Source organism: Denticeps clupeoides, chromosome 1 (genome assembly GCF_900700375.1).
Source record: "Denticeps clupeoides chromosome 1, fDenClu1.1, whole genome shotgun sequence".
In the NCBI taxonomy this organism is placed as follows: Eukaryota; Metazoa; Chordata; class Actinopteri; order Clupeiformes; family Denticipitidae; genus Denticeps; species Denticeps clupeoides.
Genome location: NC_041707.1, coordinates 7956594 through 7970696, shown reverse-complemented (window position 1 = coordinate 7970696; position 14103 = coordinate 7956594). Strand labels below are relative to the sequence as shown.

The 14103-nt window shown below is 44.4% G+C and overlaps 1 protein-coding gene across 8 annotated transcripts in view; it reads right to left on the bottom strand.

Annotated features, from left to right (window-relative positions):
* ttc6 (tetratricopeptide repeat domain 6) overlaps positions 1 to 14103 on the bottom strand; it is a 32073-nt gene that overhangs the window by 6278 nt on the left and 11692 nt on the right. For 5 of the 8 annotated variants that reach the window (XM_028974372.1, XM_028974361.1, XM_028974424.1 and 2 more), the window contains 17 exons: positions 13547 to 13931; positions 13200 to 13329; positions 12320 to 12495; positions 11692 to 11828; positions 11339 to 11508; positions 10063 to 10183; positions 9316 to 9466; positions 8974 to 9056; positions 8665 to 8741; positions 8129 to 8286; positions 7912 to 8040; positions 7535 to 7684; positions 7284 to 7424; positions 6678 to 6791; positions 6442 to 6561; positions 5916 to 5989; positions 1111 to 1321 (listed from right to left, as the gene is read on the bottom strand). In XM_028974372.1, the coding sequence (XP_028830205.1) occupies positions 1111 to 1321; positions 5916 to 5989; positions 6442 to 6561; positions 6678 to 6791; positions 7284 to 7424; positions 7535 to 7684; positions 7912 to 8040; positions 8129 to 8286; positions 8665 to 8741; positions 8974 to 9056; positions 9316 to 9466; positions 10063 to 10183; positions 11339 to 11508; positions 11692 to 11828; positions 12320 to 12495; positions 13200 to 13329; positions 13547 to 13931 (2527 nt within the window). The remainder of the gene's footprint in view (positions 1 to 1110; positions 1322 to 5915; positions 5990 to 6441; positions 6562 to 6677; positions 6792 to 7283; positions 7425 to 7534; positions 7685 to 7911; positions 8041 to 8128; positions 8287 to 8664; positions 8742 to 8973; positions 9057 to 9315; positions 9467 to 10062; positions 10184 to 11338; positions 11509 to 11691; positions 11829 to 12319; positions 12496 to 13199; positions 13330 to 13546; positions 13932 to 14103) is intronic. The other 3 variants (XM_028974380.1, XM_028974389.1, XM_028974397.1) reach the window with 3 other exon arrangements.

Here is a 14103-nt window from a genome sequence, read left to right as displayed (position 1 = left end):
TGCATGAAGGTAAACACAAATATTTGCAGGACTGGTGCCCTCCAGGTCCAGGGCTGGTGACCCCTGTGCTAATCCTCTATTGGAAGCTAAATTTGGAGGAAATCTTGTTGCAATAACTATATATATATATATATATACACACACACACACACACACACACACACACACACAATACAGGCCAAAAGTTTGGACACACCTTCTCATTCAATGTGTTTTCTTTTTTTCATGACTATTTACGTTGGTAGATTCTCACTGAAGGCATCAAAACTATGAATGAACACACGTGGAGTTATGTACTTAACAAAAAAATAACTGAAATAACTGAAAACATGTTTTATATTCTACTTTCTTCAAGATAGCCGCCCTTTGCTCTGATTACTGCTTTGTACACTCTTGGCATTCTCTCGATGAGCTTCAAGAGTTCGTCACCTGAAATGGTTTTCCAACAGTCTTGAAGGAGTTCACGGAGGTGTTTAGCACTTGTTGGCCCCTTTTCCTTCACTCTGCGGTCCAGCTCACCCCAAACCATCTGGATTGGGTTCAGGTCCAGTGACTGTGGAGACCAGGTCTCCACTTTTTGTTAAGTACATAACTCCACATGTGTTCATTCATAGTTTTGATAACTTTAGTGAGAATCTACCAATGTAAATGGTCATGAAAATAAAGAAAACACATTGAATGAGAAGGTGTGTCCAAACCTTTGGCCTGTACTGTATATAACTATTAGGACTATTACTTGATAAAATATTTTTGTCAAATATAATAATTGCACATTTTGCAACAAATGAAAAATATTACTATAATGCTTTAATGCAAATGCAAATGAATGGCTTTCTCAGTAGCTCAGCTGGGAAAATGTTGATGTGCCCAAAAAATGGTCAAACATGGTACAGTGAAAGTGATTGTGCAGCACAGCGCACGGTGACACAACGAAATATGTCCTCTGCTTTTAACCATCACCCTTGGTGAACAAGTGGGCGGCCGCCGCTGTCGAATTCATTTGAATCAAATGTAATAATGAATTGCAGTGAGTAAATAAGTTAAATCTGACAGCCCTAATATCTATTACAGAGGGTGCACTTGACCACTATCCCACACAGTCAAATCTACCTGGAAGTTGTATGCCAGACATATTCGAGCGCTCTGGCAGAGTGGGTCCAGGTGCAGGGCACTCAGGTAGTCTCTCTGTGCCTGTTTTCTAGCCTGGTTGTGGCCATAGTCCATGAGGGCGTTCCCTCGGCCAACATAGGCCTCCAGGAAGAAGGGGTGGAACCTCATAGCTTGTGTGTAGGCTTTGACGGACTCTTGTAGCTGTCCCAGCCTGTAGAGACAAAATATGTATAAACATGCAAATACAAAACAAAACACACACACACACACAATTATTGGAATTTTAACACTACACATGTTTGAAAGTCATCCCAAAACACATTTGTACACATATATTTCAATGTTGTAAAACACACATGATCACATTTATTGTCCTTTTTCATAATTGAGCATTTGCTCACATCGACATGATCAGTCTTAGCAATATAAAGATTCTACAATGAATATCCTTCTCTCCACTTTTTACCCTTTAACAGTTCTTTCGTTTTCTCAGTATGACTGCTGCCTGAGTCATAAAACATCCACAGTGCTGCATAAGACCAATTTCCATTATTACGGGGACTACCTCTCAATAGAGTACACTGAAGTCATTCTTCCTGAAACTCATTTCCCCACACTAAAAATTCAAGCATCTCAATCCTGAAAGCCTCCTGGAAACATTTACATATTTATGCTCCAGGCAAAGTGAGAGAGGGGTTTATTAAAAAGTATGTGAGTCCTAAGATATGTGTGCAGAGCCATCATATGTGAGTAGGATGGTGTGAACTGTAGGAAACTGTTAGTGATATACACTGTTATCTTTGTGTGCCGTTCATATGTAGCATTCACATGATTATTTCGTTCAGATGGATGTGTTTGTATGTGTGCATGAGTGCTAACAAGCATAAATATTTTTAGCACAGAAATGGTCACAAGTTATCTTTTTCATGTCCAAGTCTCAGTCAAATCTAATTTGATAAATAAACTAGGCTTCCCCACCGAAAGGTCTAGCTCTGTAGTATGTGATTATGGCAAAATAGAGATGGCAAAAATGTTTACATTTTTTTTTTTTACATTTTTGTGAAACTAAGACAGTAAATAAACTATGTGGTAAAACTGTGGAGTTCTCTTTTGCATGGGGCAGTCGGAAGGCCCCGCCTCCTCTTAATAAAGCCACCTGCGCCCATGTAGTCCCACATTTCTTCGAGGTATTCTGAGTCCATGTGAGTACCTACGTGTATGAGTTTGGCGCTTCGATTTATGCCTAGCATCCCGCTCCCTTTCTCGTGCTTTGTTTTCTTACTTATCTTGAATTTCCAGGATTTTCACAAACCAGCGATGCTTTGACAGAAGGCCTTTAATATGAAGGTCAAGGACCCATCGTGTACCTGGCCCAGGGGCTGCATCAACACCATCACCACCCGGTGATGTCCAATGTGCCTAGTCTGTCTCGGATATGCACACGCTAAGCAGGCGCTGGTGACCTTCTTAAACCAAAGCTTTGCTGCAGCAGCCTCACGAACCGAACCTGGACTGGGCTCATCAGCCATCATGGACAGACCACCATCTCCCTGGGACGAGGACGTGCAGCCCCTCTCCGCGGCTCAATCTCAACCTGAGCGAGCCGAGGACTATCTCGCTCTGGATAGGGGCGTCTGATACATGCTGTAAATGAGGGAGATGATGGCAGGATTTGTTCCTCGTGTGTCTGCGGTTACGGTCACTCAGGCCACACCGCCGGGCTCAGGCTCCTGCTGCGGAACAGTGTGCACCTGCTTTCCTTACATGCAGCCATGTACCGGGCCTGTTGAGCTCGGGTGCACATCTGCTGTTCAGAGGGGAGTGGAGGCTCCATTGGATTTGGATGATGTACGGCAGGGTTGCCGCAGATCTCTTCGCATCACCATAAAACTCGCCGTGTCATCTATTCTTTTCTCTGACAGCATGCTCTGTATGAAAGCTCTGTCACATCCATGGCCACAGGTGCTGCTGAGCGCTTTTCCTCCGGTGTCACGTTGCCGTCTAGGGGGGAAAGGAACTTGGACAATGTGAACGTGGTGGACGGGGACAAGGAGGAAAACACGAGCCAAAACCAAGTAGTGCTATGTACACCACCACAAACCTCTCAACCAAACACACACAACTATATACACACTAACAGAGGAGGGAATCCATGCACATACAGATACACACACACACACACAAGCAGAGAAGGGTACACATGGAAGGGATAGCCAACACTAAATACAAGAACAAACACTATCAACTCAAAACTCCAAACTCCAACTATCTCTCTGTCCACTCCAAACTCCTCCGTGAGCACTAAGCCGTCGACTTCCTGTTTCAGGCCTCTTCTTATACTGGCAGATTAGCCACCAGACCGTGGGCGGAGCCAGCAATCAGACAAACACCTAAAAAACACACACAAACATACACAGAATGGCAAACAGAGATTCCCCATAACTACTCCCTGGCGCAAAGCACCCAGGGACGTAACATCCGGTGAGTCTGATGCTGCCCACCCTGGACAGGGTGAGTTTGGGGGCTTCAGGGGGCTGATGCTGGCCAGGTCGCCCGTGGTTGGCAAAGATAGGTCGACTGCTTTATGCACCGCCCTGGTGTCTTCCCCTGTGCAGGGACCTGCTGTCTCAGGCGAGAGGGCAGATTTTTCATCCTCGGCCTGTGGTCCTGGCCTGTGAGAGGCTTAGTCTGACTGGAGATGGCCTGCCACATAATGTGATTGCCACTATTTAGAGTGCCAAGGTACAATCCACTAGGTCCCTGTATGACCTGAAGTGGCGAATGTTTGAGAAGTGGTGTGTAGGACGTCAGCTCTCCTTTTTACAAGAGCTTCTGGAGCAGGGCAAGGCTTTTTTCTGCTATTAAGGTGTATTTGGCAGCAATTTCTGCTTGCCACATAGGTGTGGGGCGGCGTCAGAGGGTTCTTTGAAGGGGGTCAGGCGTCTGTGCCCGGTCGCCCAGGCCACTTGTGCCCCCCTGCAGTTAGTCACTGGTCTTGGAGGTCAGTGCGATCCTTCTTTTGAGCCTCTGGCAGAGGTAGAGCCGAGAGCGTTGTCCTATGAGATAGCCCTGCTGCTTGCGCTGGGCAGGTGAATGAGCTGCATGCCTACTCTGTGCACCCAGCTTGCACACAGTTTTCTGAAGGTGACGCCAAGGTGACTTTGCGCCCCAATCCAGCATTCGTCATGATGGTTTTGAATTCTTTCAGCTGCTCTCCAGTAGATCTGCGGCCTTTTTACCCGCCTCCCCTTCTCCTCAACAGCGCATCGTCGGCTCAACATGCGCTGCCCTGTACGTGGCCTGTGGGTGTACATGAACAGGACTGGACCATTTAGGAGAAGCGAGCAACTCTTTGTTTGCTTTGCTAACCCATCACGGGGTAAAGCTTTGTCCAACCATAGGTTGTCCAAATGGCTGACACAGGCTATTTACATATATGGCATTTGTGGTTCAGGGGCTGCAGCCCCCTTCACCTGTACGGGCACATTCCCCCAGAGGAATGGCGGCATCCTGGGCACTGTTCAGGGGTGTGTCTGTGGCTGACGTGTGTTCCTCAGCCTGTTCTACCACCTAGGTTCTAGGTTCTACCGCCTGGATGTGACTGCTCCTACTCTGGCGCATGCAGTCCTGGGCGTGTCTATGAAGAGTGCTGGAGGTTCTGGTTACTGGCCTTGCAATCGAGGCACTTTCTATATCCCACAGTGAGATGTCGAGTGTATCAACCAAAATAGAATGAAAGGTTACGGTTGTAACTTTGGTTCTCTGAGCGAGATGAGTGAGGAAGTGCTGGTTTCTGGAATGAGGGAACGGTTGGGTGCCGGGGGGCTTTATTAAGAGGAGGCAGGGTGTCCTGCTGCCCCATCCGGCCTTGCCTGAAGGCATGATTGAACTGGGCTTTAGCGAAGAGCCAAAGGGCAATCGCCCGCAACTACATTTGGACAGAATTATAAAATTTGAAATATTTTAGCCAAATTTGCGTCAGTGCTTCAGGCGGGGCACGACTGATGTGCAGGGAGCACAGTAGCGGCTACCAGTTGTTTCTTATTACAAGATGAATTTGAAGTGATTTGGGTGCAAGTCAAGCAATCGCAAGTCCTCTACTCTCAAACATCATATGTTTCAGACAGACGTTACTGCTGTTTTAAAAAACAGTACATGCCATGCCCATGGTGCACAAAAAAGAACAAAGAAAACTACTGTAATTGAAAGCATCCGTCATTTATTAATCAAATATCTTTCTAGTGATCATGATCCACAGCCCACAGGGTACAGCCTGCAGAGGAGCAGGACCTTAGAGGAATAGCAGGAATTAATATCCTCTGACATTGAAATAGGTAAATAATCGGATTTGACGATCTACTTCATGTGACAGTGGCTTTTCATATTGCGACAGGGCAGCTAATGGCGGTTGCTGCTGACTTGGTGCAGCAGCTTACCTTTCATAACAAAATCTCTATTTGTTATGATCAGCATTTAAGGCAAATGTTGAGTAATAACCAGGGCAGCTGGGGGCCTGGGAGACATTTTAAAATCGCAATCAGGACCTACTTCCAGATATCTACATACCCCTGTAGGCTTTACTTAATCTAGGCCAGATTCTGAGTGGCAGTAGTTTGACCCATTATGTGTACTGAATAATGTATTAAAAAGTTCGCTGAGACCCGGCCTAGCCGTCGCCAGCTGATCAGCCAAATTTTATTTGTTGATCTGTGCTGATCTGACAGTTGGTGTGAGGTGCCCTCAGCTCACCATTAGAACCTGTCAATGAGCTCTGCTGAGTGCATTGGCGTAGGAAGCTGACAGACCTGTGGTGGTACACGCCCAGGGCATGATGGATGGCAGCATCCTCTGGGCTTCTGTCTGAGGCATCTAAGAAGTCCTGATGTCAAAGTGTGACAGGCAAAGCCTCAAGGTTCATATTGATGGAAGCAAATGGCGCATATACCACATGACAAATAAATCAAAATATGCTTTAAAAATGTTGAAAGTGAATTTTAATGTACATTGATGAGAACTTGCTTGAAATGCATGTTTGGTAAAATGGCTAAAAAATATAGTCTGAACCATGTGCTCTCACCTCAGAGAATAATATTGATATCTACACATATGTGTGTGTGTGTGTGTTTGTGTGTGTATGTGTGTCATGACAAGTCCATTATGGTATGAAAATGGGAAGGCTGCAGCATCACCACTGCATTTCTATGTACAAACATTCAATATTATATAAATATATTGATAATACATTACTTATATATTGATAATACATTACTGTATTGTGCTGAAAAGGTTCAAATTTCTGCAGATGAGGGCGCAGCAGACTTAATGTCATACCTCTAAGGCATTGCAAGGGTCATTGAGCTCTGTGTAGAGGAGTGCACGGTTCACCAGCGTTTTAAAAGCCAGCTGTTTCGGCCCAGGAAGTAGCAAGGTTATGCCGTAGTCTCGCAGTGCCTGCACAGTAAATTGCAAATTTGCATGAAAGCACAACGAACACCTTTCTCATGGCCCACGACAAAATTTTGAACCAGTGCAGGAATGTGTGAGTGTGGGAGAGAGGTCAACATCACCAGTTTGTGATTTCTCAACAGCTGGTAACACAAACCACGGTTGTAGTATGCAAATGAACATGTTTGGTCAATGGCAGTTGCTACGGACAAGTCCTCCACTGCCCCCTTGTAAGCCTGCAGACAGTGTAATATGGAACAAATTGTCACGGTTCTGACTCTGGGGGGGTTCTGGCTTCAAGTTTCATGGTGTTTATGTCATCATCCTGATTTCCGATTGGTTACGCCTGATGTTGGGTGTATAAATGCAGCCTCATTGTGTCTAGTCCACGTCGGGTCATTGTTTGTACATCTTTGTATCCTATCCTGTATGCTGTTAATTGTTATAAGTAAAATCCCTGTCCTGTGAGTCATGAGTATGCGTCCTCTTACTCCTGCACTGTCCCATCGCTCAGCCTCGCCTCACATTTTTGTTTATCTGATTTGTGAACGTGTTTACAGCATTAGCATTATCCTGGGAAGACTTTTAAATCATTTAAAACAAAAACACAGGTCTTACACACACCCTCCGTTCGAGTACCTGTACAGTCTGGCCACATACAACAGCAATAAATCTTTAATAGAGGCAACTTAGCAATTTCACTGGTGGATGAATGTGGCTTTACTGACCTTGAGACGGATTTTGAGAGCGCCTCGGTACAGATAAGCTCTGGTGCTGTTTGGCTGGATACTAATGGCTTCATTACAGTTGAGGATTGCCTTGGAATAGAACCCCTTGGCTCCATAGAAAGCAGCTCGGCTTAAGTACACCTGTTTGGGTTGAAGAGAGAGATTTTTTTTGGATTTCAGAGTTTCCAAATCTATGGCCCTTCAGCATGGCTAAAAGGTTGGTGGAAAAAAAAACGAAATCTAGTCTTAACCTGGAAAAGGCTGGGGTCGATTGTTAGGGAGCGGTTTAAGTCTTGCAGGCTTTCTGGCTGCTGCAGGCGTGCGTGGCAAACTCCACGCTGGTGGTAGGCCTCGGCATGGCACGGGTTTACCTTTATTGCTTTGCTGAATGCAATTACAGCCTAGGAACACATCTTCTTTCATTTAAATGGAAAAGAGAAATGGAGGACAATACCATAACAAGTCGTCAATTCTGCCAGTAGAGGTGTAATGTGGGAATATTTCATGCCCATGGACAGACTTCAAATCTAATCATGTTACTATTAGATTTATGTATTTATTTGTGTGGCCATAAATAAATCTATGAAGCTGTGGATGCTGCAGCCTGTTTGTCTAATGAGATGATTACCTGCTGTAACTCATGCTGCTTAATATAGCACAGGCCAATCAGGTAAAAGGGTTCAGCAGTCTGATGGTGATTTGATAGGCTATCCGAGCTCAAAATGCCTATGGCCTTCATGAAGCTGTCTGCTGCCTCCTACAAAAGGAGAAGGATGGGGTAGGTAGACAGAAGGTAAAATAAATGAATGTCATCAGTTACATCTCTACCCAGCTTCTCTACCCACCATAAAACTCTGGGCCTTCATCTGCAACTTGCCCAGCTGGATGAGAATGGGAGCTGAGAAGGACTTTTGAGTGGCTTCCACCAGGAGGCCAATAGCTTGGGCATCATCACCCAGGAAAGAGCTCACAGTGGCCTGCAGCATGGGGGATGATGCCAGACCTGAAAAGGAAGTAAACTCATTTTGTAGAGTCTAGATATACAGGTGTGATGACAACTCTTTTCACCAGTTTCACAATTTCAGGTTCAGAAAGTACTTCAAAGTTTAAAGGCAGGTGATACAAAAGTAATAATCCAGACAAAGATTTAGTTTAAACAACCAGATGAATTGTGAGTTGACTTTAAAAATGACTTTTTGAACCTGAAAACACAGCATGTGCCTTTGTGAGAATAATCTGGCGGACCACGTCCTAAATATGGATCTAATTCATCCCACTACGTGCATTTGAAGCACCAGCTGACGATCAGAAGTGAAATATATGAATACATTTTCTCTACAGAGTGAAAGAGTGACAGGTTAAATAATAAATGGCAGCTCACCTTCGTTCATCTGAACAGCATATTGCACTGACACATTTGCCAGAGTAAAGTGCTTCATGTCACATAAATACAGACATCTGGGGAGGAAAAATGACAATTTAACAACAGTATGAATACACACCTGGGTTTAGGAGAAATTTTACGTGGAAGAAAAAAACTATATCCATCACTGAAAGTATACATGCAGAGCTCTTAGATTACTGTATTAATATTTATAACAAGGATTTATAAAGGAGGAAACGCTCTCATTATTACCATGTACCTACTGTAAGTTTTCCTTTTAACACTGAAAAGCACCTCATATAGTACCTCATGACATGCAGGTCCTGCACATCAGGTGTCAAGTGAATGGCTGAAGTCACATCCTTCAAGGCTCTCCTCAGGTCATTCAGCTGTATGGGGAGAGGCAGACTACTATGCTCAGGAGAAAAACATTTCCCACCTGCTTGCAGGCCTGTTAGTTGAATTCCATATTATCTGTCCTATAGTGTGGGGCTGCTGAGGCAGTGGTGGCCTAGTGCCAAGGTGTCACCGAGGTACCCTTCAGCAAGGTATTGTCCCCTGCCCAGTGCTTACTAGGTGTGATGGGTCACATGTTCTGTGCTATGCTGTGTATCACAAAGACAAAAACAGTCAGGGTCTAACACTTACTTTGTGGAAGGCCCTGGCTCGGCATGCATAGGCCCTGCTGCAGGTAGGATCTGCACTGAGCGCCTTGCTGAACATTCGAACAGCCCTGCCATTCTGCTCCAGATGTAGCATGTAGATCAGGCCCCTGTTTACATGGGCGACAGCCATGCTGCTGCAAATTCAAAATGATCTTTTCATTAAAGCATGCCAAAACTGCCCCTATTATATACAGCGTATAAATGTACTATACATATATATTCTGTGCATATTAACAGGTCATGGTGGTCCACAGAACGAGTTTTAGCGACAGTGACCTTACATTAGTATCATCATTGAGCTGAGTTTTGGCAGATTGTTCACATTTGATGATGCTGGTGGAATATTATAAATGGATGAAGAACGTCTGCATAAGTTGTTCTAAACAGCTTTCACTTTAGCAAAACATTTCAAAGAGTCTTTTGTCATGTTTTTTAACCTGCTTCCTCTCAACACTTCCTTTCTGAATTAAATCTGGCACAAACCCTCAGACAGTCTGCCAATAGTCTGTGGAAAACAAAACTGAACTTTTTTTAGGCCTTTAGACAAAGCTGACATCTTATCAGGTGGAAATCATACATTATAGTTCCTCCCACACTTTCATTTTGTAATTAAGCTCAACTTTCCCTGAACCTCTTTCTTTCAGCATTTTTGACGCAGGAGGCCTTGGGTCTCTGGAGAAGATCTGTGGTGAAGGCTGACGTGAATGGTATTGGGGTGAGGTGGCATCACCTGTCGAGTTTGATCACAGCTTCAAAGTCCAACAGCGCCTTCCTCCACTGTCTTTGGTCTGAGTAGACAAGGCCGCGGTGCAGGAAGGCACTGATGTTCTCACTGTGGTCATTGATCAGCACTGCAAACACAGGACCACTGCTCCGTCATTCCTCTTTCTAATCTAATACAAAGAGAAAGCTGCTCTTTGCTCTGACACTGGTCCTGCTGTTTTGCAGGGACTTAAGACATGGTCCACGTTCATCAGAACCTTCAAGTCTTTCAAAATAGAAAATACAATTCTGAAAAATGCATTTAAAAGATAGGAATTTAGGAGTTCAATAACAGTGGAAATCCACAGAAGCTGTTTCTGGGAACAGTCCTGTGGGTCCATGTGAAGAGGTCGATCAAAGGCAAGGCAGCATTGTATGAATAACAGTCCTGAGCTGCCTTGTGGGAATGCATATAAATGAAGTTCACTTCAGCTAGAAGGCACAGGGAGCTAGCAGACCTCTAGGGGAAAAGAGGATTAGAATAATTGTGGTGTTATGAACATGAGAATGCTAAAGTATCATGGACAACCCCTCTCACCCCATGCACGCCTTCCTGAATGGACCATCAGAGCACATGCAGCAAAAGACTCAACTGCTCTAAATGCAGAACTGAGCGCCACAGGAAGTCCTTCTTATCCATGGCAATAAGACTGTACAACTCTCCCCCATTATGTAGGTGATCTCAGAATTAATGTCTGGTTTTCCATGGGACTGTGCAATTTTACCCTCCTGTATGTTATTGAATGTTAGTTTTCATAGCTATTTATTATTTATTCCTTTTTTCTTTGAGATTATATTTTTTATTTGCAATATTATTACTTTCTGTTATTATTTCCTCTTTTTCATTGTGCATACATTTAGTGTTTACATGCACCAGAGAGTGTGTGGTCTTGACGGGGTGTGCTGCACTAACTACCCACCCAGACCTTTTAGTTTGAATATCATTTATTCTGTCACCCAGAAGACCAATTTTAATTATTTTATAAGCCAAGCCCATGGTGATGATTGACATGGTGATGGTCTCTCTTCTCATTTCTTAATTTAGGACATTTTAGACCCAATACTATTACTACGTCACATGCAGCAAGCTGCATTAGCAAGGCTGCCAGATCTGTGATTGTTTCAAGCCAAACTTGTCCAGGTAGGTTGCATCCATGCATATAAATTTCATGCATAAAGGACCTACTGTGACGGCCCCCTTTACTCCTGATTACGCTCAGTCATACGCAGTGCTCATGTCATACCGGAGACACTGAGGTCTCTCAGGGCCTGCTCAGGCAGGCTCTTCCTCAGTAGGCAGCCGCGGTAGTGAAAAGCCAGCCAGTTGTTTGGATCCAGGTGGATGGCCAAAGAGAAATATTCAACAGCCTCCTGAAGTCGGCCCATCTTCATGCAGATCCTTCCTCTATATGTCCTATGAGACCCAAACATCATAGTCAGACCCTTATTTCCTTATGCACCGTGCACTTATTCCTTGGGTTCAATGTATAATTTAAAGTATATACACTAACAGAAGTATTTTAATAATTTATATGATTTTTGATGCCCTTCGTTCAAATCAATCCGTCGTCTGGCAGAAAAAGGCAGTGTTACACACCAAGCTGTGGCCACCCGAGGTTCCTGTTGGAGCAACGAGGTGAAGTCATCGAGAGCCACCGCCCAGTTGGAGCTGTTGAAGTGGTACAGGCCACGTTTCATCAGGGCATCTGTGCGATGGGGGTTGATGCGGCGCGCCTACGTGCCGGAACAGGAGCGCCAGGATTTTAAATTGGAAGAGAGTTGTTTACAAGATCTGCAGAAAGTTCGCCATCTTTTGACCCCTATGAGAACACGTTCTTCAAATAAGCACAAAGTGCTTCAGAGTGTCAAGTAGATCTGGTAGTACCTGTCAAACTGGCAGACAGAAGCATAGAAGAAACATCTACTGCATTTAAATTCACCATTTCACTTCGGTGCCAAAGCAGTTGAGAAAATCACTGAGGTTCTGTTCTCATGTTCAGGCTTAACAGGCACAAAAAAACCCTCCAAAAAACATGCACTTAAACGACTTTTTCCCTGAAAACCACAGACAGCGATTCATCGGTGCTTTTCATGGAGTGGATAATTTGGCATTAATGCATTCAGAACACATCACTTATGTCGGCAGTAAAAGCCTGTCTCGAGAGAATGCCTCTCGCTGACTCTGTGTCTGTCTGGGTGAGTGTGTGTGAGAGAGAGAGATTTACTGCCGCATAGTCCTCCATGGCCAGCGACATCTTGTCCTGCCTCTCGTACATCTCGGCCCTTCTGAAGTAGATGTCACCGTCATGGGGTCTGCACTTGATGGCCTGTGTGTAGTTGATGATTGCCAGAGCAACTTCCCCTCTCGTTCTATAGATCTCAGCTCTGGATTCAAGTGCATCTGAAACACAGCGTTTCTCAAGAAAGCAGTTGTAATATATGTTTTTTTTGTGTTTTTTTTTCACATGTATAAACTTCTTTACCATTATCTTGGCAAAGATGACAGAGCATTTGGCATGTTAGCACCAGCATTTGTCTTAAATTATTTGACTGAAAGACCGATAGAGGACTTGGTTTTATAACTTGATATTATTAAGTCTGTTATTAATGCGTAAATGGTTGACTTGACTTTTTTTTTTATTCAGATGAACTACTGCAACTTCTTGTTTAGCCCATATACAGGATTTTATATAAGCTGAGAATTTTGTAAAATAAAAATGATGCAGTCCAACGCAAAGTATACAAACGCTGAGCATTAAGACACTCTTGACTGCTGCTGGGCGCTTTGGGCCAAGAGAGGCTTCACTAATTAATTGCCAGCCATATCACTAGGGCTAAAACACATAAAAGGGATTCATGGCCCATATAAAGATGTCAAAAGTAGAGTTTTTAGATTCACACTCTGTGACATTTTATTTAGCGCTTTTAATTAGCAGGGGAGTTTTTTTAGATTTCCCTCATCTCCACAGAAAATATATGTGTGTGTGTGTGTGTATATATATACACACAGATAAACAGGAACACATGACGAACCCACTTTCCACTGCATGTCTTGCTGCAGGTTACCACTGTGCACACTCGGACTGGGACGTGAGGTAAAAGTACCTGCGTGCCTCTTGTTGCGCTCGATGATAAAGTTGAGGTCATACAGAGCATCCTGCTGGTTGTTCTTCAGCAGGTAGACCCTGTGTCTGTGCCAGTAGGCATCCAGCAAATGGGGCTCAAGGGAAATGGCCTTTTATAGCAACAACCGTCCATCAATAGACACCAGCAATATGAGAAAAAAGTAAGTCAAATTAGTAAGTTGTTTTTTCACACTGTGCGATCGATATTTATTTTTTGCACAGAATTGAAGAGAAGGTCATTCTATGTTTTAAAAACTAGGTGGTGAACCCCAGTTGTCAGGTCAGACCCCCTGATTAATGATTGCAGCATGTTGGAGCAACACTCACCGCATTGAGGTCTTCCAGTGCCTTGCTGAGATGACCGAGCTTTGTGTACAAGGCTCCACGTCTGCACAGGTCAAATGCCTTCACAGCTCTCTGCTTGGCCATTTCATCCGTCAGCTTGGCCACTTCCTGCTCCAGGGTGGCCATGGTCAGCCCCTGCTCCAGTGTCTGTGAGAGATCCACCCTGTCCAGAGACGGCCCCTCATTCGTCCAGGCTTTCCAGATGTCCCTCACCCACTCATGAGAAGAGACCATGTCAGGTTCATCCCCCTGCTTTTCAACAAAACTCTGGAAGTCCAGCAGTGGGGGCAGGCTGGGGCGGCGAGGGAGGTGATGCCACTGAGGACGAGTTTTAGGTTTCTGTGGCAGAATCCACAGAGACTCACTCCTGTCACATCACAAACAGACTGTTGAGGAGTTCAGACACTTCACACCCCATTCATGCAGCTCACCACTGTTAACACACTAGAACTCTAAAACTGATGCAAAACCATCTACAACATCAGCAGCAGTAAATGTTTTATATATCACCTGCCTAGCTTTGCCTAGTCAATACAAAA